The 25,420-nt window shown below is 54.9% G+C and overlaps 1 protein-coding gene across 1 annotated transcript; it reads right to left on the bottom strand.

Annotated features, from left to right (window-relative positions):
* Positions 1 to 2,178: 2,178 nt before the first annotated feature.
* On the bottom strand, positions 2,179 to 25,059 carry ZNF282 (zinc finger protein 282). The gene is made up of 8 exons (XM_065884054.1): positions 24,775 to 25,059; positions 21,202 to 21,621; positions 14,081 to 14,207; positions 13,510 to 13,629; positions 11,643 to 11,762; positions 9,787 to 9,900; positions 8,590 to 8,703; positions 2,179 to 2,954 (listed from the first exon to the last, which is right to left on the bottom strand). The coding sequence occupies exons 1-8, from the start codon at positions 24,937 to 24,939 to the stop codon at positions 2,179 to 2,181; spliced, it is 1,956 nt and encodes a 651-aa protein (XP_065740126.1). The 5' UTR covers positions 24,940 to 25,059.
* Between the last annotated feature and the right edge of the window lie 361 nt (positions 25,060 to 25,420).

The raw sequence follows: 25,420 nt of genomic DNA, 5'->3' as shown, positions 1-25,420 counted from the left end.
CCAGGGGCTGGTGCTGGAGGCTGGGTTGACTTGTGGCATAACCGAGGGGCACTTGGTGCGTGGGGTCCACCAGACTAGGACGCGAGAAACCAGAAACTTGGCCTTGGCTCTCTCACTCATCCGTCACTAAACCTCTTTGGGAATCAGCTCCTTAAAGGTAAAATAAAGGGACAGACTCGAGCTATGGGCTCAAATGTTTCAAACCCATGTCTCAGTAGGGATTTCTCCCCCTCCTTCATACTCTTAACAGTCCAAAGAAGCAACAAACAAACAAACAAAAAACCCTGTTGGCATTACGTCCCATGATTTAGGTTATGAAAATGTTGATTTTCTCCACGTGCTTTTGAAAAGCAGAATACTGCTGCCTCCCAACCAGTACAATGGACTAGAGGGTCCCCTTCTGCTCCAACAGAACTCCATTGAGCTTGTCTATATTTAACTTCTCATTTTCTTAAGATTTGCCTCCTTCAAAAAGCAGAATAAAGGGGGGGGGGAAAAATCCCAGTTAGCTGGATTCCAGTTCATTGAGGTTTTACTGTACGAAGCCACGCTGGAGAGCCCTCCGGCCTTGTGAACATGCAGTCTGCAATCTGGACACCTTTTATTTAATTTCAAGAATTCCCTTTGCACGGCAAAAAGGGGTCTGAGGAAAGCAGAGCGGCACAGATGAGGGGAGGGGCAGAAGCAGAGCGCTCACACACGTGCTCCCCAGCTGGGAGAGAAGTGGGATCGATGGCAGGAGCGGGAGTCATTCTTGACACAAACAAGGGTCCTGGGGCTTGCCACCCCACCCCAGTGCCTGGCCATGCAAGACGCAGATAGGGAGGCTGTGGCCCATCAGGACCACAGAGCAGATGTACTGACACGGGGAGTCCTCTGGGCGCCTCCCGAGGCGCCTGCAGGGTCTGGAGCAGAGGAGGGTCTGTGTCCATGTCCACGAGCATGGTCGGTTAGCAGACAGCACCAGTTGGGAGGCTCACGGCAGGAGAGAGACTGAGGCTCTCAGACACTAGCACCTACTGGCCCCGGCCCTCCGGGGAAGAGACTCACTTCCTCGATGGCTGCTCTTGCAGCAAGAGCCTCTCCCTCACCCCTGTGCCCTGGGAAACGAATAAATCATCAGGATGAGGTCTGAGCCAGGGTGCTAGCTGCCTCTGGAGGGCCAGGTCACTGCTGTGCAGTGGAAAGATGCTGCTGCACCAGGTAGAGGGATTGGAGGTGGGAGGGACAGGCTGGGGGCCGGGGGCCCTCCCTCCCGCCCAGCAGTGCCCACACAGGAAGAACCTTCTGGAAGCACAACCCCGGGCATTTTCTAGTCAATCTATTCCCCATTCCCAGTAACCCCATGAGTTGGCCCCTGTTGCTTCTGATTATTTTTGGTGGGTCAGGGGAAAGAGAGAGGAGAGAGACCAGGCCAGAGAGGTCTCTCACATGCCAGAGGTAGGCAGTGTGTGTGGTGGGGACACTGCGCTGGGGGCAGGGCTCTGGTCCCAGCCCTGCCACTCTCTTCTGTGTGATCTCGGGCAAACCATCTCACCTGTGTCTCACTTTCCTCAGCTATCAAGTCAGGAAAATCCTACCCCACGTACCTCAGAGGGATAGGCTAAGGGTGAAAATAGATAACGGATAGAAAACGTGTTTAAAAAAGTATAAAGCGCTATTCAAACGCGAGGCAGTGTTGTCATCACGGAGATCCATCCCTTAGCACGTCCCTCCTCTCACCAGGACACCTTCGCTTCCTTTTTTAGGGTCTCTTAACTTTAGGACCTATTTCTTTATCTCAGAAGGGTGCCGAGACTCCCTGGTGGTTTCCCCTGATCACAATCTGCGACCCCAGAGGCCCAGTGGGCACGCTAGGTGTCTGAGGGGGGGTGCCGGAAGAGGGACCTACCCGCTGTCCTTCCGGCACCTTCCCTGCGCCGGCCCCCTTGGTCCACCCTATGAGAAGAGCTGGGCTGTCCATTCAGGCCGGACAGGTCTAGGGGACCCCTGCCCCACACTCAGGGGACCCCATCTGGAGTGCAATTCCTGTTCCCGACTTCCAGCAGGTGGCGGGTAGAGGGAGGGAAGGCGCCCCGAGAACCAAGGGCAGGATCGGATGGTGGGGCCTCAGGACGCCCCCAGGCTCGCCCCCGCCCCCTGCTCCTGCCGCCGGCCCCTCCCTCCCCCGGCCCAGCCCTAGTCTCGCTCTGGCGGCGCCTGGAGGGGCCGCTGGGCGCCGAGGCCCGGTCCGCCGCCGCTGTGCACGCGCAGGTGGTCCTTGAGCGACTCCTTGTAGCGGAAGCTCTTGCCGCACTCGCCGCACGTGTAGGGCCGCTCGCCGGTGTGGATGCGCTGGTGCTTGAGCAGGTTCTGCTTGCGGATGAAGCTCTTGCCGCACAGCGCGCACTGGAAGGGCCGCTCGCCCGTGTGCAGCCGCTGGTGGTTCTGCAGGTGCTCCTTGCGGCTGTAGGTCTTCTCGCACTCGGAGCACTTGTAGGGCCGCTCGCCGCGGTGCGTCATCTGGTGGCGGATGAGGCCCGAGTGGCAGTTGAAGCTCTTCTCGCACTCGGCGCACTCGTACGGCCGCTCCTTGGTGTGGCTGCGGTGGTGGATGATGAGGCTCTTGCGTACACCGAAGCTCTTGCCGCACTCCGGGCACGAGTAGGGCTTGCTGCGCGCGCCGTGCAGGAGGAGGCTCCGGCGGAGGCCGCCCGGGCAGCAGCTGCCGCAGCCCCCGCCGCCCCCGCCCCCCGCGGCCCCGCCGCCGCCCGCCTGGCCGCCCGCCTGCGCCCCGCCCGCGCCCCGCTCCCCGGGCAGCGCGGGGAAGCCGGCGTCCAGCAGCGCGCCCCCGCCGCGGCTCGGGGGGCCGCCCGCGTCCTCGGGGGGCGCCGGCAGCGGGGGCAGGCTCTGCGGGGCGGGCGGGGGCTGCGGCGGGGCCGGGGGCGGGTTCTTCACCATCAGCAGGCTGTCACCTGGCGGGGAGACACGAAGAAGCGACATGCTGACACTGCTCGGTCCAGGACTCACGCCGTCCCTGCAAGGGGGCCCCGGGCCTTAACTAGTTCCTCTGCGGCTTCCTGCGAGTCACAGGCTAGCCGGGCCTCAGCTTCTCTAAAGGATGAGGGGATTGAACAAGGCAAATGATCAAGTTCCCTGTGCTCGAGGGTTCCCCAACCCTCGGAGCTGCACAGAGCCACCAGCTCCTGGAGAGCACCTGAAGCGGGTCAGGCAGGTGGCACGCAGTTAGGATAGGAAACACCCCCAGATGCCGGGAGCCGGTGGGCAGAGGAGCGGTGCTCTGCGGAAGTCCCCTTAGAAGGCGGAATCGCCTGGAAATAATAAGACTTAATCGTATTCTGATGTTCAGTGCTAATTTACCTACGGAGAATCTCTCGACTGGAGGGAGAGAGTCTGCCAGAACCTATCCCAGGTGAAAAGCCCGTCTGAAGGCCTACAGGAGGGGAATGCAGGGGCCCGGGCGCACAACCACCCTGCGATTTGCAGCTGTGTCTCCACTAAGCAGGCAGCCTTCGGCCTTGTACTGCGGCGGGGTCAGCTGGGTTGATATGAGTCCCACCCTGGCGCCTGACCCCACCTGGCCGCGGACCACACGTGACTGGCGCTCTCCTCATCCTCCTGTGGAAGTGGCTGCCCAGCCAGCCTCCCCAGGAAGCGCCTGTCTCGCTCCTGCGATGGCGCCCTTTCCTGCACCCCTGAGTCTCCAGGGTTCATGGTTCCACACGACCTTGGGGGCAGTGGGGCACAAAGCCCAGGCTCTGGGCATCGGAGCAGCGATCTGAGGCCCAGGACTCCGACTTCCAAGGCACTACTGCGTTTGCTGACTGTATTTAGGAGTCTTCTCTTTCCTTCACCCTCCACCACCTCCCCGATCCCCAGTTCACAGTCCTTTCTTCCTGCAGGAGCCCCCTTCCCGTGACATGTGTTCCTTATGTGACACTCCTAGACAGACTGGGCCCAGCCTGCCCCCCTCTATCCCAACCAACACTGAGCAGGCAGAGAGCCATTTCCATAGGACACTGGCCAGGGGCAGGGGCCACTGTAACTCTCCTAGCCTCAATCCAGGATGTCATGCCGTCAATCCTGCAGGTTTGGCTGTGGCCTCTGTCACAGCTGCACTGTGGGCCTTGCTCCTCCCTCTACCCGACTGGCTACTCTCCCTCCTTCGTGGGTGTTACTCCCGAGAGGACCCCCAAGGAAACCACGTGTACATAAACCTCCATCTCAGGGACTGTTTCCCAGGAAACCCAACCCCAAACAATCCTAATCCTACTCTGATCATTCTACAAACTTGGAGTGAGCACCAGACCACTTCTGGCAACTGCCTCCCTGCTCCCCCCCGCCCCCTGCCTCTGTTCTCCCTTCCTGACCCAGCTTAGCTCCTGTGGTCCCTCTGCCCCTCTCTCCTCTGTTGGGCTTGCCTGGGGGACCCCAATGCAGTGACAGCACTCAAGTAGCTGAAGGCTGCTGGAGAAGATCACACACCTCAAACCCTGGCATCCTACCCCATGACTCAGCATGCCCCAGTTTTCCACTCTCCATGAGGATTACGTCACACCTTCTCCTCCCACCTCTAACATGAGGACTTTAACTCTAGAACTCACTGGCCAGTAACTGATTCAGATACAAGCACGGGACCTTGTTCTGGCCGATGAGATGTGTTTGCTGGGAGGCTTCTGGGAAAGCATCCTCACTCCTTGGAGACAGTGCAGGCAAAAAGACGGCCTTTCCTTTCCCTCTGGGTCTGGAGGTGATACTTGGAACAGCTGTGGCCAACTTGCTCCATCCACACCAAGGATGAGCGAACAAGCAGTTGGAAAGAACCTGGGTTCTTGATAATATAGCTGCATCCTTGAACCAACCAAGGCTAAAACTGGACTACCTCTTAGTTACGTAAGAGAATAAATGCCTTTATTCTTTAAAGCAGTTTGAATATTCAATCAATTGTACGTATGTAAAGAAATCCCAGTAGAAACTCTGGACACAGAGGTTCCAGTGCGGCTCTCTGGTAGGCAGTACTGTCACTCATCGCTGTGCGGGGAGCAGACAACAGAAGCTTCATGCTTAGGACCCTCCCAGACCTGGTCCTGCGGATCTCCCCTTTCAGCTGGTTCTGATTTGAATCCATCCTCTTGCTCTAATAAAACTAATTGTAAGTGTAGCACTTTCCTGAGTCCTGTGAGTTGTTCTAGGGAATTACTGCACCTGAGGCGTTAATGGAGACCCCTGAATTTGCAGCCAGCTGGTCAGAAGTGCAGGTGGTCTGGGGACCCTCGAACTTGCAGCTGCTGTGTAAGGTGAGAGCAGTCACGTGGGGAACGAGGTGCCTCACCTGTGAAGTCTGGCCTAATTCCAGGTGGTTGGTGTCAGAAGTCCTTGCAACCTGTAACTCCCCAATCAATCTAGCCCCAGGCTCTCCCACTTCAGACTCCTATGTTCATCTGTCTACTTGACATTGCTACCTGGATGTCATCTCAAGTTGAACGGGTCCAGAGGAGAACACCTAACTTACACAGCTAACCTGCTGCTTTGCCAGGACTCACCATTTCAGCAAACAGCACCACCATTCGCCCAGTGTTTCCGGATCAAAACCTAGGAGTCACTCTTGTCTCCTCATCCACCACAGACAACCTATCAGTTATATTTCCAACCATCACCTCTTGACCTGGTCTCTACCCACTACATTAGCTCCTACGTGGTTTCCCTGCTTCTGGCTCTTTCTCCCCACCTGACTCCAGTCAATTCCCAAACGTACGTTTTAAAAATGTAAACCAGATCACGTCACCACTGTGTTTCAAACCCTCTGTTAGTCTCCTTTCATATTAGAATAAAATCCAGACGCTACCCTGGCCCACAGGTCATACGTGGTCAGACTCCTCCTTGTCTATTGCTCCAACCTCCTTCCCCAGATGGCCTTCCTTATGGCCTTCCCTTCCCCAGCAGCCCCGTGGTCAGCTCCTTCTCGTGATCTGGACACACTCAGGTGCTTCTTCCTTTCCTGCCCCGACTCCCGGCCCCCTGTTTTCCCTGAGTCGTCACCCTCAGAGCGTTTACCACCCCGAGTTTATCTTGTCTGCCTGATTACTGCTCATCACCGTCCCACAAAAGGAAAGGCCCCTGGCCCTTCTTCACCACTTATTCCAAGTGCCTGTAGTACTGCGTAGTACAGAGTAGTAGTAGTACTGCGTAGTACAGAGCAGGCACGAGGTAAATACCTGTTAAGTAACAGAGACTAAAAAAGGCTGGAATCACTGTTTTAACCAGTTTTAACCCAAGGCAGTACGTGGGAATTTCAGGAGGCTGTTTTCAAATCGTATCCTGTGACTTGCGAGTGTGTGTTTTGAGTGCTGGCGTCCAGGTAGGGTGGTCTGGCCTGAGGCTCCCCACTCTCTCCAGAAGCACCCAGTAGCCACTGAACTCCAAACCCCTATTCACACTTCCTGCTTCAGTGGAGCCCCATGCACGTTACTTCTGAGTGAACCAGACTTTTTTCCTGTCTTACACTAACTGTCAGAGAGCAGAGAGTAATACCCACTCATTAATATATAAAGCCAGGAATCCTTTTTACTAAAAGGTAATGTCCGGTTAGGCTGACGTCTGACTTTGAGTTAAGCAGGACACCAGGTCTTTCTCTCTTGTCTATGGCAGGGCCAGGCAAGGGGGTTGGCGTGAACATGTATGTATTTCTGTGTTGTACTCTCTAGCCCTGCCCCCTCTCCCCTTCCCAGCCCCCTCCAGAAGACTACCACATGACGCCATGTCTTACCAAAAGTCCACCTGGTGGTCCTTGGCAACCACAGCACTAGGTGGGTTTTAAACCTCAAAGAAATCACAGGTGAGATACTAATTTCACATCCCAACATTCATGAGCGGAAGGCAGGTTCATTTTGGGAGAAAGACAAGAGGCTCTGATACGAGGCTCTAGTGACTGGGCGGGCAGGAGAAGCGTTTCCAGATACCCCTCTCTCCCAACTCTGGGCCTTTCTTCCCAGATGCAAACTTTCTAAGGCCTCCCAGAGACAAAACAGCACGAGGCAAACTGTTCTATGGGCCGCTCGGCATCGAACTGGAGAAGGAAAGCGTCTTGGTAATTTGCAAAGCCTGGCGATTTCTGCACGAGTTTCTCACGCTGTTTTCACAACCACGCAGGTCGCAGGAAAAGCCTCCTTGAAGCCCACACGCTCTCAGCCAAGTTGGAGAAATCGGAAGGCAGCGCCGAGGGACAAAGATTTGGGCGGAGTCTCCTGGCACTATGTTTGATGATCTGGTACCCCTGCCTTCAGGGCCAGGGCTAGAAATGGTGGCCTGAGTGCTGCAGAGGATGGGGTAGCATCAACCGCTATCACTTCTTCCTGCCCTCACAGGCAGTCCCCCGGATGTCCCTGTCACATCCCACCCCACCAGCAGGTTAGAAAGAGGACAACTGAAATTCTGTTTTAGACAAGGATGTGCACTGTTCCTCTGCCATCCCCTGCCCATTACTCCGGCCCCACTCTGCTCTTCCAGACTGAACTAAGTCTGTCTCACGGAGAGTGAGATCCACTCACCTGGGTTTGAAATGTCCCTTCAGATTCAGAAATAATCCACGTCCTCAGCTCTGACATGGATTTCGAGCTCTTAGAGGGTGTCAGGAATGTGAGCAAGGAACACATGATTAACTGTCCCTTCACCACCCCAATCACCCAGAGGACATTCAGCCAGCTGTTTCAGTGGTACTGGCCCTGGCAAGGAATGTGAGCCTGATGCCACGTGTTACCTAACCCACCAACACATGCCAGGGGCCCTCAGCCAGTAAGGGGGCTTCCAGAAAGACCCAAGAGACCCAAGTCAGGGGAGGTATTTGGCCTCATAATTGTCGGCAGAAAAAAATCCCCTCTTCCTGTGTGGGCTTCAGGATCTCCCCAGGTGCTCTGGGAGGGCAGCCGCCTTGGGAGCTCTGGCGAGTGTTTCCTAGTGTGTGAGCCACCTACTGCCATCACCTACTGCTGACACCACTGCCTCAGCTCGCTCCCAGCCTGCCCGCCTTGCCCTGTTGTGATGGGGTGAATTATATCCCCCCAAAAGATCACATCAAAATCTGGACCCCCCAAGTACTTCGGAATGTGACCTTTCCAGGTGTAGTTAAGATGAGGTCATACTGGAGGAGGGCAGGCCCCTGATCCAATGTGACTCGTGACCTTATAAGACACAGAACGTGTGAAGACAGAAGATTGGGGTGACAGATCCACAGACCAAGGAACACCAAAGACCACCAACAAACACAGAAGCTAGGCAGAGGCAAGGCAGGGCTCCCCTACAGCTTTCAGAGGGAGCATGGCCGTGCCGACCCTTCGATTTCAGACTCCAGGCCTCCAGAACTATGAGAGAATACGTTTCTGCTGTTTTAGGCCACCCAGTTGGGTATTTTTGTCAAGACAGCCCTAGGAAGCTAACATACCTGCCATCCTCCAGAAGGAAAGGGGACAGTGCTTTGATACAGGCCTTCGAAAGGCCGCCATGACAGAATATCACCCTGTAAGGGGCTAGGCTGGGTGAGCAACCATCCCTGTGGACAAAACACCCAGGGGCCCCACTGGGTGCACCACTCACCGGGGCCAGAATCTAATCCGAGCTCTCCTTCCATGGAGTCGCGAGGGCCCCATGGGTACGGCTGCTCTTCCTGCTTTATCCATGACAAGATGTCGTGTGCGGAGATCAGAGACTCTGTTCGGGGAAAGAAGGCAGTCTTAGAGCCTGTTCCTTTCCACCGAGCATCCCACCGGAAGTTCGAACACCGCCACGTGCAGAGGCTGCTGCTCTGCTCAGAGGGCGTGTGGCAGTTTGGGTATCCCTGTCCCCACCCCGTCAACAGCCTCCCCAGATGGGACCTCACCGGTCCTGCTGCCGGGGAGGAGGCTGTGTGGAGGCAGAGCCAGGACCGGAACCCAGGTCTTCTGGCTCTGTCCTCGGAGCCCCAGGGCCATCTGCAGGGCCAGGCCGGAGGGGAGCCTGGCCTCTGACGGCCCACAGGACCAAGGGAGGAGAGGTCGGCCTTCCAGATCGGCAACGGCAGAAGCAGTGGACAAAGGTCATTAATAGGAACTGCGGTGGACACTGCCGCCTCTCTGTCGGGAGGGCACTGCTTTCTCTTCTGCCCTGGACCCCTTCAACTTCCCCCCTTGTGAAGCTGTAGAGTTGACAAACGACACGGAATCCTAGATTTTACAGCTGCTTCTTTTCCTGGTGTGTGGGGTTGCATGAGACTTTGGGGTCACAACCAGCAAACAAGATGACACTGGCCTCCTCCAGCTCTGCAAGCATATGTGAACACACGCGCACACGTGCACACACAGTGCACACGCACATGGGGCCTGGGCGGGCAGAGCTTCCCTATTGTTCTTTTATGCTTCCCTTTATGCCTGGACTTTCCCCAGAAGTTTCACTGGGAGACATCTAACTACTATTCACTCAAGGAAGACTCCAGGAAAAGTAAAATTACTTTCTTTCTTTCTGTCACAGAAATATATACCACTTTTAAAAGGCTTTTTAATTATATTTCAGAAATCAGTGAAGTCATGTTAGTATCAGTTCACTGACAGCACAAATTATCAGTGTGATGATTCCTTTAGAGAAATCCTCCCCACTTTTCTAACAGTTATATGCCCAAATGTGTACAAAGTCACCACCTGAGGAACACACTGTAGTTTATCCCGAGTCTTTCACTGGCCTTTGACCAAAGTGACTCGATCCGATAGATTTTCTGGCGGTTACAGAAGTCATCTCCACGTGCCCTGAAGGGGCGCTCACCTGAGTTGGGGTCCGTTGGAATGTCCCTCTCCGCCAACTCCTGCTGAGCCCACACGCATGGAGGGTCTTCCTGTTTGATCCGGGACAGGAGGTCTTGGGCAGAAGCTGGTGAGTCTGCTTGTGGGAACAGAGCAGCAAAGGTGTCAGGGGACATGGAAACGCCCGCAAGGTGGTGCTTTAAGTCTCTCCTGTCATGCAATGAGTTCTTTTCCCTAAACATCAGCAGTAATTATTCTAGTTAATTAAAGCTTCAGGTCAGCTTGGCCTCAGTTGCTGGAGCTTTTGCCACAAATAAGTGGATACTACAGGGGGGTGACATAACAGTGATGTCATCGAGAGAGCTTTCCTGTCCTTCAGGAACTTAACGCCTTCAACCAAGGTTCACGCCTGAGGCCTGAGCAACACCGTGGAAGGAGGTCTTCCTCCTGCAGGGACCGTCCAGGAAAATGACACCTTCCAGGAAGGCTTTTTTTTTTTGCGGTACGCAGGCCTCTCACTGCTGTGGCCTCTCCCATTGTGGAGCACAGGCTCCAGACGCGCAGGCCCAGCGGCCATGGCTCACGGGCCCAGCTGCTCCGCGGCATGTAGGATCCTCCCGGACAGGGGCATGAACCCGTGTCCCCTGCGTCAGCAGGAAGACTCTCAACCACTGCGCCACCGGGGAAGCCCCAGGAAGCCTTTTATCTTAACCATCTTAATGGGATTTTTCTAAGATGTATCCTACAGCCTCTTTCCTCTGCAGAGTCTATTAAACCTCATTTACCCTTTATTGCCTTCTTATCTCTTAAAGATCCTTCTGAAGCACTGTGATGCTCTCTGAGGAACTGGCCGGATGAATTGGGAAGCGACTTTCCTCTGCTTGGGGGCTGCTATCACTTACCTATGAGTGTGAGGCTTTGCCTAAGGGGGATGAGGTTTGTGGAGCTCTAACCTGTGGATAAGTAAAGAGCTACAGTGTGTTAATATATCTTGTGACGGTTAATTTTATGTGTCAACTTGCCTAGACCACAGTACCCAGATACTGGGCCAAACATTCTTCTCGATGTTTCTGTGTTGTTTTTTTTTGTTTTGAGGAGTTCAACAAGACTTTGAGTAAGGTGGACTGCCTTCCATAACGTGGGTGGGCCCCGTCCCACCACCTGACGGCCTTAATGGCAAGAGACTGACATCCCGAGGAAAAGGGAATCCTGCCGGCAGACTGCCCCGGTGCTCCAGTTGGCAGAAGCCAGCTCCTTAAATTCAATCACTCAATCAGTATCTCTACACACATGCGCACACACACATGCACGCACACACTCACCCTGTTGACTGTTTGGAGAACTCTGACTAATAAATACATATCTTCTCTAACAGAGATCTCACGTACAAAGTCCAGCCGGAATGCCGTCGAAGAGGAGCTATCCAGACCCCCTGACAGGACTGCGGCCGTGCGGGGCCTGACACAGAGGCAGCAGCCGTAAGTGCTTGGTTAAAACAACGAAAGCTCTTCCCACCAGTCGGGAGAAGGTCTCACGGACCCACAGATTCCCCCACCCACGGGACCTGTAAAACACCTCACACTCAGTACTTCTGCAGATACTGCTTTCCAAGGGAAGAAAGGAACAGTTAAAAACTGATATTACAAAGAAGAGAAAACAGAACGGCTAAGCCCAGACGTGCTGGCAACTCGTCCATGTCGTGTGCCGGGTCTGCGACTCGTGGGAAACCCTGTCTCTCCATCCATCCTGGACCCACAATCTTCCGTTTTCAGCTCAGGCCTCTGGCCTGGCACACACGTCAGACAACGCTGGGCGCCTGCAGACCACGTTGGACCTTTCCTCTGCCACTCGGCTTGGGCGGCCAGTCAGCTCACTCACCGGTAATGGACTCTGTGGGGATGGCTCTTTCCTCCAGGCCCCGCTGACCCCGGGCACACAGGGCCTCCTCCCGCTTCACCTGAGAGGACGTGTCCTGTGCAGGCACCAGGGGCTCTGCTCCTGGGGACAGAGAATCACATTGTTTGGTGCCGTTTTCATGAATGATCGTCAGCTGGACATTCTCGGGGTCAGGAGCATGGCTGACAGCACTGGCCAGGGAAGAGCACAGGGGTCTTGGGTTTCTCTGGGCAACTATGGGGAACCCCCAGGAGCAGAAGGTCCTGGGAGCAGAGAGGCGATCGACATTCAGGACAAGGGGGTAGGCCGAGCCACAAAATGAGGTGTGGTAAGGCTGGGAGAGGGTTCCAGAAACAGCCCACGCTGGGTGGGTGCTAATCAGGACAGGCCCTAGGTCTCCCTCCATGTGGGAGACATTCGTCCTTGTTCTGCACCCCAGTCAGGAAGAGTGGGCCAGACAGACACACACACACACACACACACACACACGAAGTTAGACTGGGCAAAGGGAAGCAACCCCGTCCCATTCCTGGAATGGATAATGCACAGCATCCTTTTGCATAAAAGACAATAACATATCTTCCATGCAGACCCCGTGACGTGACCACAGGGGCATGTTCCTCTTATGAGGGTCTATGGTGTGATGTATAACACTAGCCCCCGCAGGAGACAGCAGGAAAGAGACTACATGAGGAAGTGGAAGACACGGATCCTGGTTTCACCTCTGCCCCCGGCCCAGAGGATGAGTCACTTGCCCTCTCTGGCTCTCAGTCTGCTCGGTCCATCCATAAAAAGGCACAGTGGTCCCTGTTCTATTGGCACAGGGATGGATGATAACTCAGTGAAACGGCTGAGGTTACATTGCTTTACTGTGAAAGGTTACCACAGCTGCTGACCTCAAACACTGTGGCACCTAAGACAGGGAAGGAGCCATTTAGACGGAACGTCCAGAAGAGGTAAATCCATAGCAACCAGGGAACAGGAGTGACTGCTCATGGGTGTGGGCTTCCCTATGATGAAAATGTTCTGGAATTAGATAGTGATGATGGCTGCACAACTTGGTGGACTGAATGATACACGTCAAGAGTGAATTTACAGCATACGAATTATATCTCAATAAAGAGAGCAGAATGGGGGGAGGGGGCCGCCTTGAGCCACCTTCTAGGGAAGGTTCGGTGAATACACCCTCCACTGAAAAGGGAGGAAGGGCAGAGGGCCCCAACGGGTGAAGGCTCCTGGGAGAAGGCAGAGAATACAGTTCAAGGACCAGATTTCACCTGGCCCAACAGTGCTCAGGAGAGCTGAGGTCCCGAGAAGCCTCGCACCTCCCATCACCAGGTGTGACGTTCTCGGGGAACTGCATCCTCAGAACGTAAGATCTCCCTTGAATGAGGAGAAAGCTTTGGAGGGTAAGTCTGCCTGTGATGGGGCGTCTGTGAGAACGGGGTGAGGACGCGGAAGGAGACAGCCAGGCCCGAAGCAGTCGGCCACGCACCCCACGTGCGCCACGCAGAGCCTCCTCTGCCCACCTCCCTAGGCTGGAGCTGCACTCAGGTCTAGGGCGCCCATCAGGCCTGGGAGGCTGCAAGGCGCCCCCCCCTCCCGCTGCTTCCTCTTCTCTCCAGCTTACCTGGGCATCTCGAGCTACACGGTTCTGACCCAAAAGACAAACATCTGTGGTGCGCTTTCTGGCCCTGAAACTCTTCCTGTAGGTGACCGCCAAATTTCAAGGGCAGCAGAACTGGCCCCACGAACAACTCAGGAGAAGCCCGCCTGGAATTCATGCAGGGGTGGCGGTGCTTCTCTCCCACCCTGCCCTGGACCTAGGGCTGTCTTCGGCTGCCATCACCTGTGTCTGGATCCATCAGGATTTCTCTCTCTTCAGGGTCACGCTGCTCCCACACGCAAGGCTCTTCCCGGGGCTCGGCCTGGGGTGGAGCATCTGGCTTGGACACTGGACCTTCCGAGTCTGGAATGAGGTGGAAGGGAAGGAAGGGCTGAGTGAAGCTGATCAATGGGCCCCGATCAAGGGCGATGTGGAGCTCTCCCCTCCCCCACCCCAGCCCAGCAGTCCTCTAGGTGGTGGCCGTCATGTGAGTACGTCAGGTAATCTCTCACGAGGAACTATGAAAACAAGTCAATAGATTCTCCAGTTGCTGGTCCCTGAAAGCCAGCAGCAGAGCGACTGTGGCTTATCCAAGGCGCAGTGATGCCGTTTGGCTGTGATTCCAAAATGGTGGGACCACAGTGTTCAGCCCTGCAGTGCTTCTAACTTCCTAGCAGGCAAGCAAATCGTTTCTTGAGTTTCCGTGACGTATAAACATGAAACACCTTGCCTGGGGGTGGTGCACCATGGGTCGAGAAGCATCTCACTCCCCACTCCCAAGGTGCTCGCCACAGGGGAGGGAAGGCGCCCTTACCCAGGGACATCAGGGTTTTGTAGTTCTCCTTAACCAGGTTGTTGTAAAGCTCCTTCTGCCATTCATCCAGGTTCTTCCACTCGTCCTCAGAGAAGTAAACAGCAATGTCTACAAAAGTCACCGGAACCTGGGCCAACAAGAGTTTTAGTCTGGAACCCCCTGCTCGCTCCTCCCCCCACCAACTCCCCATCAGGGGCACTGGGCCCGCTGCACCCATGGCCCCCGTCCTGCCCGGCCCGTTTCAGTGGAGTCAGTCCACTCTGTTCCTGATCAGCCTGTGACTCCAGTAACCACTACCTTTTAAAAATTAAGCATTTAGGGCTTCCCTGGTGGCGCAGTAGTTGGGAGTCCGCCTGCCGATGCAGGGGACACGGGTTCGTGCCCCGGTCCGGGAAGATCCCACGTGCCGCGGAGCCGCTGGGCCCGTGAGCCATGGCCGCTGAGCCTGCGCGTCCGGAGCCTGTGCTCCGCAACAGGAGAGGCCACGGCAGTGAGAGGCCCGCGTACAGCAAAAAAATAAATAAATAAATAAATAAAAATTAAGCATTTAACCACATCCTTTGTAATTTCACTTTTAGGTAAACTGGGTACCTGAAGGTAAAGCTTTTGGCATTCAGGGTGACAGAGATGCAGTAGGTTCCTGGAGTGCGTATCAGCGAGCCAAGTCCAATAAAACCCTGTTATAGAACCTGTACTTCAGTCAGGTCACCCCTAGGTACACACTCGCGTTTTTGTCACTAAAACTTGCCCGTGCTAAGGCTCCGGAATCTTGATCTGTTTCGTGCACTGCCACATCCCAAGCAGCTAAAAGCATGTAGTTTGGAGTCAATAAATATTTGCTGAATGTGTTGAATAGCTGTTGCCAACACTAGGAAGGTCCCACTGTGGCCTGAGTCATCCAGCATCCAGTGTCAGTCACCTGGTGTTCAAGGTCATCTAATCTGCTCCATAAAGCTGTTATTTCAGTTCAACAAGGATTCTTGTCTGTACTCATTTCAGTCACTCACCATCATGGCCTCATCTCGGACAGAACTGTTCAAGATGGTTTCACTTCCAAGACTTCAATATCTGAGCTTCACTTCTCTGACCACATAGCCTTACCTCCTACCGCTTTCCCATCCCTGCTGGACCAGCCTTCCCCTCTCACTCTGAAATCCAAGCCCTCAGTTCTCCCTAAGGCCCTGACCCTAGTCCATCGGTCTTTGTACCTGACACATGGCACCTTTGTGTGAATGAAAAAAGCAGCACTCTCGGTGTCAGGCCTGCTGGTGCACTGCCTGGTAAGTGGGCAGTGCTCGTACACAAATGATAAATGCCAGCCCTGGCATCAGGTGCTCACCACCCTAAGGGTGACTGGGCAGGGGCCACGTGCAGACCTGTATGTCACCCACTGACTGAGAGCTCACTCCCATCTTTAGAAACGGAACTAGAACTCCTAATTCCCTGGACCTTCCACCAGACTTCGGCAAATCCCCAACCTGGGAAAATGGATACAGACCACTTTCTTCATTTTAATTCTCTGCTCTAGATAAAAGTCACAAAATTCTGCAGGTGACAACCACCACACACTCAGGCCTCTTGGCTCCGGGCTGCTTCGGAAGCCTCCTGGCGATCTTGCTGGCATCTCCCTGTGTTCCCCGGGGGGCTTCTTTCGCACTCTTACCTCTCCCCAGTGCTCCCCGGGCCTTCCGCCATCTCCTCCGGTCGCCCCTTGATGGCAGGTCGCTGTTGACAAACTCCCACCTCTGCCCTCCTTCTTGCCAAGCCAGCACCCCTGCCCCCCACGTGCGCCCTTCATTTCTCCTCCTCCTGCCTGTGAAACTCAACCCAAACCACCTTTTCCCTTTGGCATTTTCCGTCTCTCCGTCTCCCCCTTCAGGAGCCCCGACCCGAGAGGAGCCCCACTCAACTCCCTCACCACAAATGAGTCTACTCTTCCCCTTCACTTGACACATCCCGAGACACACGTTCTGTGCTTTCTTCCCCATCCAGGCCTCCTTAACCCCCGAAATCTGTCTATGAGCATCCCCTATTCTCTGAAACCACATCCTGAGAGGTCATCAGCCTCCTGCTGTTAGCTTTCACCCCTTCAGACCTCTCTGAAAGGTCAGACCACCTTCCTGGAATTTCCTCCTGCTTGGTTTCCATGACCACGCTGCCTCCTGCCCACCCGGTTCACGTCTTCTGTACTGCTCCCTCTTCCTCGCCCCGGGACCATGGTTCTGCCCTCACCCTGCCCTGTTTCCTCACTTTCCCCTTGGCAGCTTCATTCTTTTCACAGGTTCAGTGGTTACTTCTTTGCAGATGACACCCTTCAGCTTTCCTTCCTCCCTTCAAAGTTCACATTTCAATAGCCTTCTGAGTGGCTTCATTTATTTATCTTTTTTTTAAAGATTTTTTTTTGATATGGACCATTTTTTTAAAGTCTTCATTAAATATGTTACAATATTGCTTCTGTTTTATGTTTTGTTTTCTTGGCCACGAGGCATGTGGGATCTTAACTCCCTGACCAGGGATCGAACCTGCACCCCCTGCAATGGAAGGTGAAGTCTTAACCACTGGCCCGCCAGGGAAGTCCCTATTCATCTTTTAAGTACCTCAAACTAAATGTATCCAAAACCAAGTTTGTTATCTTTTCCAACACACCAACTCCTCTGTCCCCGCTTCGCCAGTCAAAATTCCAGAATCATGGTCCCACAACTGGAAATAGACATCACTCTGCAAAAACCTCACTCTGCTAGGATGCAGCAGAACTCTGAGACATGGGCCAAGATTGCAGGGAACCTACAGCCTAGCCAGACAGGAAAGAATATCCATGAATTATCCATGAACGATTAACCAATTTAATAGAACCCACGAGGCACAGAGAAGCTGAGAGACAGCAGCCTGAAATCTGAATCTGACAAAGAGAATGCATCTAGCAAGGCCAAGAGTCTACAATGAACTGAAACTATTGCCAGCAACATCAATTAACATTCTCATGGTGCCGTATGGTTATGGAGGTTTTAAAATATGTCTGCAAATTCTTTGACAATCCCTTCAAAAAATAAAGCCGAATTTTCCTCCTCTTGAGTGCAGGATTGAGAGGCTTGCTCCTAACAAATAAATAAAGAGGTGACGGTGTACAACTGCTAAGGCAGGGTCATAAAAGACATTGTAGCTTCCATCCTGGTCTCTCTTTCTGGATCACTCACTCTAGGGGAAGCCAGCTGCCATGGTGCGAGAATGCTCAAGCAGCCTTGCGGGGCAGGTCCAAGTGGTGAGGAACTAGCTCAGGCTTCCTGCCAAAACGGGCGCGTGAGCATACTGGAAGCCGATCCTCCAGCCTCAGTCAAGCCTTCAGATGACTGCAGCCCCGGTCATCAGCTTGACTGTAACTTCATGAGACTCTGAGCCAGAACCACTCAGCTGAGCGGCTCCTGAATTCTGAACCCACAAAAACTGTAACATGATAAATAATAATTTTTTTTAGGCTGCTAAGGGTTGGGGTCATTTGTTACACGGCGATAGAGAACTACTACAACGAGCTACATAGTGTTGTCCCGTCAACGAAATCAGTTAACCCTCACAACTCCACAGAGTAGGCGTATTATCATCTTCGCGTTACAGAGGAGAACACTGAAGCCCAGAGAGACCACCTGGGAATTTACTCACTAAATTACCTATTTACACTTCACTTCTTTCCAAAGAGGAATCGAGGCTCGGAGACAACACAAAACACAGCTGACCTGCAGTAGGAAAACGGCACGTGGCAAAGCCAAGATTCAAACCCAAGCCTTCTAATTCCGGACCCCACAACCATTCCATTGTTCCGTGAGGGTATGTGTCAGCTCAAGACCCCCAACGCCCGGCCCAACACACAGAACGCGGAACAGGGCCGGGACACAGCACCGAGTTAAAGCAGGGCGCAGACGAGGGCAAAGGGCAGCATGGGAGGAGGTGCCACCTATGCCGCACAGCAATGTTATATAAGCCAAACTCTACAAAAACGAGCCGCTGGGGGCTGCGGTGGTGGGGGTGGCTTAGGGAGGAACCGCAGCCACTGTTAGAACTCAGCTCTGTGTGGCCTCAATGGATCACCGTCCAGCACCTCCTCCGGCGAAGCCACTGGGTCGGCTACCAGATACAAAGACCAAGAAGGCCCAGTGCCTTACGTGGAAGCGTGAGCCCTCCAGCTGGAGGGTCATTCGGCAAACATGTTTCGCTATAAGCCGGGTACTGCTGTAGGCACGGAGACACTGCAGTGAACCAAGAAGAGGGAAACTAACCAAGAGACAAAAAAAAAAAAAGTAAGTATTTAAGATGCCTGATGGTGTAAGTGCTTTGGAGGAAATGAGAGCAGGGACCGAGGAAAGAGTGCGCCGGGATTGGGTGGCCAGGAAGGGACAGCGGTCCAGTGACGGCTGAGCAGAACCCCTGATGGGGGCGACGGGGCGGGGGCCCTTCAGTGGAGGAAAGTCCTTGCCATGGGACCGTGGGGAGCAACAAGTGGGCAAGAGGGGGTGAGGGGGAAAGGAGATCGGATGGGTGGGCCAGAGGGAAGGGGCCAGTGACGAAATGGGGGCTTTTATGCTCAATAAGTTGGGGAGCCATTTGGGGGGTTTTAAGCAGAGGTGTAATATGACTGATTTGTATTTTTCTTCCTCCTCATTGGGGGTACGGGGGCAGGGAAGAAAGCAACGAATATTTATTTTTTAGCCTCGCTGTGTAGCATGTGGGGTTTTAGCTCCCCGACCGGGGATTAAACCCATGGCCCCTGAAGTGGAAGTGCGGAGTCTTAACCACTGGACTGCACTGCCAGGGAAGTCATGACTGATGGATATTTTTAAAGGATCACTCTGGCTGCTCTGCTGAGAAGAGACTGTATGGGGTCGGGGCCCAGGATGGAGACAAGAGGACCAGGGCGGAGGCCATGGCAATAATCAGATGGGAGGCGATGGCGGCTTCAACAGACGAAGGCGGGAGCCGTGGAGGCGGGGAGGAGTGGCTGGGCTGTGCCTATGTTTTGAAGAAAAATCAGATGGTATTTACCAATATAGTGGAAGTTGGGTGCGAGAAAGAAAGGAGAGAAGGATGACCCTAAGGGCTGTGGCTTGAGCAGCTGGAAGGATGCTCTTGTCTTCGACGGAGAGGAGGACGACTTTGAGTAGAACAGGGTTCGGGCAGAAATCGGGGGTTCAGTTTGGTCGAGTTAAATCTAAGATACTTACTGACATCCTGATGGAGATGCTGAATTAACAGGTAGCAACGTGATTCTGCATTCAAGGAGGAAGTCTGGGCAGGAGACAGAGACAGAGCGGGAGGGAAAGAGTGCCTTTGAGAGCTGACAGCATCTAAAACGCCGAGCCTGGATGAAATCACGAGGGAGGGAGTGTAGAGACTGAGCACAAGGTCAGGACGGAGCCCTGGACCACGCCAAACACTAGAAGTCAGGAAAAGGAGGGGAAAGCAGCGAAGAAGACTGAGAAGAAGCAGGTAGTGATGCAGGAAAAGGACCAAGGGGGTGCGGGGAGCCTGGAAGGCACGTGGACAGGTGTTTCAAGGAGGGAGGGGTCTCCTGCATGAAATGCTGCTGACAGGGCAGGGAGATGAACACTGAGGCTTTAATACCACGGCTTTAACTACCATTGGCTTTAATACCATGGATGTCATCAGAGCCTTGGCAAGATCACTAGGATGGAGAAGTGGCAGCAAAAGCCTCAACCACGTGGGTTCCCGGGAGAATCATCCAGTCACCAATTTAGTGGAATACTGAGAACAGAGGAACACGTTAAATGTAGACCACAGAGGATGCAACAGCAGAATCCAGAGAGTGAGAAATTCCACAGGACAGATGGCCTAGTTTCTTCCACAGATAAACTACAGGGAAAAATGAGAGAGATGAAGGAGGAACTTACAGATTGAAAAGGCTCAAGAGACACAGGAATCACAGCGTGTGGACTTCTTTGAGTTCTGATTCAGGCAAACTAACAGAAAAAATATATATAACATTTTTGGAAGAACTGAAAATCTGAACACTGACTGGATATTGGAGTAGGTTGAGATCTTTGTTATGGTAGTGATAATCTTGAGAGTATTACGTTAAAAAAAGAGTCCTTACCTTTTAGAGCTACCTACTGAAATATTTACAATTAAAACGCCTGCTGTCTGAGATGTGCTTCAGAATAAAATGGGAGGGGGATGTGGGTAGGGAGTTAGATGAAACAAGATTGTCCAAGAGCTGATAACTGCAGAGGCTGGACGATGGATTCATGAGGGTTCATCACACAATTCGATCTACTTTTGTCTAGGTTTGAATTTTCTATAATAAAAAAGGTTAAAAAAGGGAGAGAGAGACAATGAAGAAAGAATTGGAGACAGCAAGTAAAGACCGCTCTAAAGAGGAGCAGAGAAATGAGGCACCGCTGGAGGGAGTTTTTTTTATTACAGAGACGGGCGACGCTGCAGGCGGGGATGAGCTAGTGGAGAGGGAGGAGGTGACGATGCAGGGGACAAAGGGCAGATGCTGTGTGACTTCCTGGAGCAAGTGAAGGGGTGGGATGCGAGCCCACGGTAACAGGAAGGCAGAGGACACGCAGCTGCACGTGGAGTCTCTGGAGGGTGACCCCATCTTCTCAGGGGCATGCTGACCGAGCCCGCAGGCTTGATGAGCCGGGGACAGCAGGAGAGAAAATGGAACAGGAAACGGAGCGTGAATTCTGAACTGTGAGGAGGGCCCACCGGAGGGCGGTGGCCATGACTCAAGTGACCCTGGTTGGCGTGGTCTGGGTCAGTCCCCAACCATTCAGAGGAGCAGACACAAAGACAACCAATGACAAAGGGTCATTTGCAGGTGCCAAGGGGAAAACCCAAGCATGAGGCGAGGCGCTGTCGGAATCTGCGGACGCCCAGACGCCTGGGGAGGGACACCTGCGGGCTCCGTGGGGAATGGCTGGAGGCCAGCCTCGCGGCGGTGGAACATTCCAGACGAAGTGGTTAGAGTGGAGGCAGGCTTTGGGAAGAAGACACTTTAGTCAGGCAACAGGGAGCCAGAGACGCCTGTGAGAAGGCCTGACAAAAAGAGTGCTGTCCACGTGGGCTGGTCCTCTCCGCCATCCCTGCCCCTGGGGACCGCCACTTACCTTGGGGACCTCGCCCTTGCTGCCCGGGGGCAGCCGCAGGACCCAGAAGTTCCTGTTCCTCAGCAGGTTCTCCATGTTCTCCAGCCGCCTCTGCAGCAGCCCGTACTCCTGCAGCAGGGTCCCCAGCACCGCCCACTTGCCCTCCATGTGGTTCCCGAACTCCACGGCCGTCTTCTCGCAGTCGGCCAGCTTCTTCTCGGCTGTCCCCGTCCGGCCCTCCAGGTTTAGCAGCTGGCTGGCCTGGGCATCCACCTTCCTCTCCACGGCCTGGATGGCGGCCACCACGGTCCAGAGAGAGATCTCTGCCGTGGGCAGCTGGGGCTCTCTCATCATGCGGTCGGGGAAGACGGGTGCCCTATCTGGGAAGGGTGGGAACTGAAAAGGCATTGGTCGCCGGGCGTCCATGTCCCATTCCTGAGCCTGTGCGAGGAGGGAGAAAGTGACAGTGGGGATGAGACCCTGTGTGAGGAGGCAGGGTGGCCTGAGAGCAGGGGACAACTCATCAAACGCCGCAGAGTCTCGCTCTCCTGCCAAGCCCCTGCCACTCAGGCTATGGTGTTCCTTAACGTGCCAGCAAGAGCTCGGGCAGCCACCCACCCAATCTTCCCACTTCCCACCTGCAGGAGTCAAGCTGGCCACTAGTTTACAACCCCACCTTGACCCTTGAGAGGTCAAGGCTGTGGACCCCAGGCTAAAATGTCACGAACCACTTTCCTTGGCGAGCCCATCTGTTTTCTTCATGGGCTAGACTTAATGATGAACTCTAGAGCTGCCCAGTGTTTGCTGTTTCAAAGTAAAAATTTTCATGTCGGTCATCTGCCCCTAATCTTCCCAGCGATCTCTAAGCAGGTTAGGGCAAGAATGATTATCTATCTCTGCTTTAAAGATGATGAAATAGAGCCACAGAGGAGTGGCCGGTCATTCCACAGCACCTCGCTGCACTGTCAACTGGAGTAGTTCCAGGTGCTGCAGGTGACAAAAAACACAGTTCAGCTAACTGGGCTGCCACCCTTCCCAGCAGGGCTGTGGCCAAGGGAGACACCGGGAGCCCAATCAAGAGAGCAGACGAGCAGCTCTGTCTCCTTATGTAGGGACGTATTCGTATTTTCCAAAATAAAAGTGGGTTTGCCAAAAAATGTCATTCACTGAGGAGAGGAGGAGGGGACATCTCTAAGAGGAAGAGAGGACCCCCCAGCCCCCTCTGCTTCCCAGGGGGGAGGGGTACCTGATGGGCCCAGCCCTCTGGTACTCCCCCAGTTCTGGGTCCTTACCCTGGAGGGCGAGGTCCCCTGGGTGCAAGTTAGGAGCTGAGCCCTGTAACCGAGAGTGGGGTGTGCACTGGTGACCTGGGAACTGGCCCCATACCATACCAGCTACCCAGGGCTTACTGGACAGCAGGGCTGAAATGGCATCGCCTTGCCACATGGGACAGGAGGAGGTGTCATTTTCTGTTCTCTCCGTCGCTGCTGAAGAGGCCCTCACGCTGGGCGAAGTGGAGACCTATTACTTAGAGGTGCGCTGGGCAGGTAGGGACAGGCATGCTCACTGCCCTCTCTAACTCAGAGCAGCTGTGACAGCCACAGAGGCGCATCACCCAGCTTCCAGGGAATCACTCCTGACATGGGAGAAAGGGCAGCAGGGTCTGGGCCCCAGACCCTGCTCCATAAGAGGCAGTAATATTTCCAGCAAAGCCGTGTACTGGGGCTCATTCAGGCATCATTCCAGCCTGGCCTACAGAAGGGGACAAGGGCTGATGGTGCAAGTTCAGAGAGTCACTGGGACCAGTTTACTTTTTGCAGGTGTTGGGGAAGAAAAATTTTCCTTCTACCCTTCTAGGTTCTTCGGCTGCTCTAATAGGCGAATTGACATAAGACAGATTAACATGAGAAAAACGAAGTTTAAAAACATGTATTCCGGGGCTTCCCCGGTGGCGGCGCAGTGGATAAGAATCCGCCCGCCAATGCAGGGGACACGGGTTCGAGCCCTGGTCCAGGAAGATCCCACATGCAGCGGAGCAACTAAGCCCGTGTGCCACAACTACTGAGCCTGAGCTCTAGAGCCCTCGAGCCACAATTACTGAAGCCCTTGCCCCTAGAGCCCGTGCTCCGCAACAAGAGAAGCCACCACAATGAGAAGGCTGCACACCTCAACGAAGAGTAGCCCCCGCTTGCCACAACTAGAGAAAGCCCGTGCGCAGCAATGAAGACCGAACGCAGCCAAAATAACTAAATAAAATCAAACAAACAAACAAAACACAAGTATACCTCCTGTATACCTGGGAGAGACCCAGAAAACTGAGTTACTCGCCAGAATGGCCCAGGCCACTACCTTAAATACCATCTTCAGCTAAAGACAGAAGATGATGTTGGGGGGTGGAGGAGTCAGTCACAGGAGGTGACCAGGAAAAGACCAGGACACAAGGGTGTACGGGTTTATGCAGATGTACGTCCTTGCCTTCTCCGCTGGTGAGAGTTCTTAGGGACACCGAGTCACGCTCCTCTTCCTGGTAGAGCGACGGAGATTTCTCTTTTACAGAGGGAACTCCTACTTGGTTTTCAGAGCTTCTCCTGTGCCTGCAGCTCCTCTAAAATAACCATCTTAAAATAATCCTTATGCCAAAGAGGCATATTTTGGGGCGGCAAATTCCGCTTCCCTAACACAGGTTTGGAGACCTAAAGCTGAAAAATGATCAAACAGGACACGGCAACTCCTGGCGGACTTGTCAGCACCCGGCTGGCTGAGAACCAGGCCAGGGACAGAGCAGGCTCCGCGGGGTCCAGCCCAGGGTCAGCTCCCACACTCTCCTCCGGGCAAAGCTATCCAGGCCTCTCTCAGCATCACGTCCTCGTGTTTTACACACCGCTCTAGAGCTCTGACTCCGGAACTGAGATCCTTATGGACCTTTACGAAATGACTGGTGCCTATTCTCAACCCCAGAGGCGCTGATTTAACCGGTCTGGACGAGGCTCGGGCGTCAGGAGTCTTAAGCTGCTCAGGTGCTTCTAATGTACAACCAAGTTTGCCCACCGCTGCATGGAGGGCAGAATCACCGCTCAGCGGCCCCTTCCCTCCGTCACAGCCGATGCCGGGGAAAGGTGAATCGCTCCTTATGCTCGGTGAAAGATGGCCATACAACGTTTAAAACATCTTTTCGTCAGAGTGGCCGCAGTGTGACCTGACGAGGTACGCTGCGCGCCCACGTCGCCGGCCCGGCGCGAGTGCGGCCGGCAAGCCCCTCGGCAAGCCCGGGCCGGGGTGGGTGACGCGGTTACGGCCCCGCCAGGGCCCGTGGACCGCGCGTTCCGGGCCCCCCGCCTCGCGGGGCCTCCCCGGGCGCCGGCTCTGGGCCCTGCCGGCACGCGGCTTCGGGCGCCCTCCGCTCCGGGGCGCGGGCGGGGCCTGCGAGGGCACCGGGCCGGGCCTGTCGCGCGAGCCCCCGGCGCCCCGGCCCACCCGGCCTCCGTCCCCGCCCCGCGCGGCCCGGGCCCCCAGCCGCCCGGCGCCCACTGCCCTGCGCCCCGCCCCGCCCCCACGGCAGGCGGGCGGCCATGGCGCCGGCGGGGGTGCACCCACCTGCATGGGCGGCATTCCCTCGGCCATTTCCCCGCGCAGCGCCGGCTCTTGATGGCAGACCTCCTCCGGGGGCAGAGCTTGCGCCCAGCTCCAGCTCCCGCTGTCCAGCCCCAGGCCCTGGATGCCCAGCTGCTGAGGCTGCGGCCGTGTTGACACAAACTGCATCCTGGGAGCGCTGTTCCCCGCTCGGGCCGGCCAGGGAGAAGAAGAACGTTTTCCAGGCGCCTTCCCCCTCGCCGGGGCCGGACAGCTCCATCTACAGCCCGTAGGAGCAAACAGTCCCCTTCGGCGGCGCTCCCCGCCCCTCCGCCGCCCGCGCGCCAGCCAATGGCCTCCGAGCTCCTGCCCGCCTGCGGGGACCAACGGGGCCGCTCCGGGGCCAGGGGACCACCGCCGCCCCCAAAGTGACCCTGCGCGGGTATGCCTCTCATACCTGCCTGTCCTAGAGTCCCCAGCAAGGCAGGCGGGCCCTGGGGCTGGATTTCTGTTAATTCGGCTAATATTTATTGGGGATCCCATCCCAAAGGACCTGACCCTTTTGAAAAATTGGCAATTGTCTCCAGACTCTTTGTTCTGGCCTTTCCTCTTGCCTCACTCCTTTGCAGCCTTCACCTCCCCACTCTCCCTCTTCTCAATCCAAATTTAC

The sequence above is a fragment of the Phocoena phocoena genome, chromosome 9 (assembly GCF_963924675.1).
Source record: "Phocoena phocoena chromosome 9, mPhoPho1.1, whole genome shotgun sequence".
NCBI classification, from domain to species: Eukaryota; Metazoa; Chordata; class Mammalia; order Artiodactyla; family Phocoenidae; genus Phocoena; species Phocoena phocoena.
The sequence above is the reverse complement of the archived record's forward strand: the minus strand, read 5'-3'. Positions and strand labels throughout refer to the sequence as shown.

Excerpts from the sequence above, each read along its gene's own strand:
- ZNF282 (XM_065884054.1), bottom strand. The coding sequence starts at position 24,939 with ATGCAGTTTGTGTCAACACGGCCGCAGCCTCAGCAGCTGGGCATCCAG. Across the intron at positions 13,630-14,080 it reads CAAAACCCTGATGTCCCTGG|ACTCGGAAGGTCCAGTGTCC; the intron begins GTAAGGGCGCCT and ends ACCTCATTCCAG. Across the intron at positions 11,763-13,509 it reads CCTGATGGATCCAGACACAG|GAGCAGAGCCCCTGGTGCCT; the intron begins GTGATGGCAGCC and ends CTCTGTCCCCAG.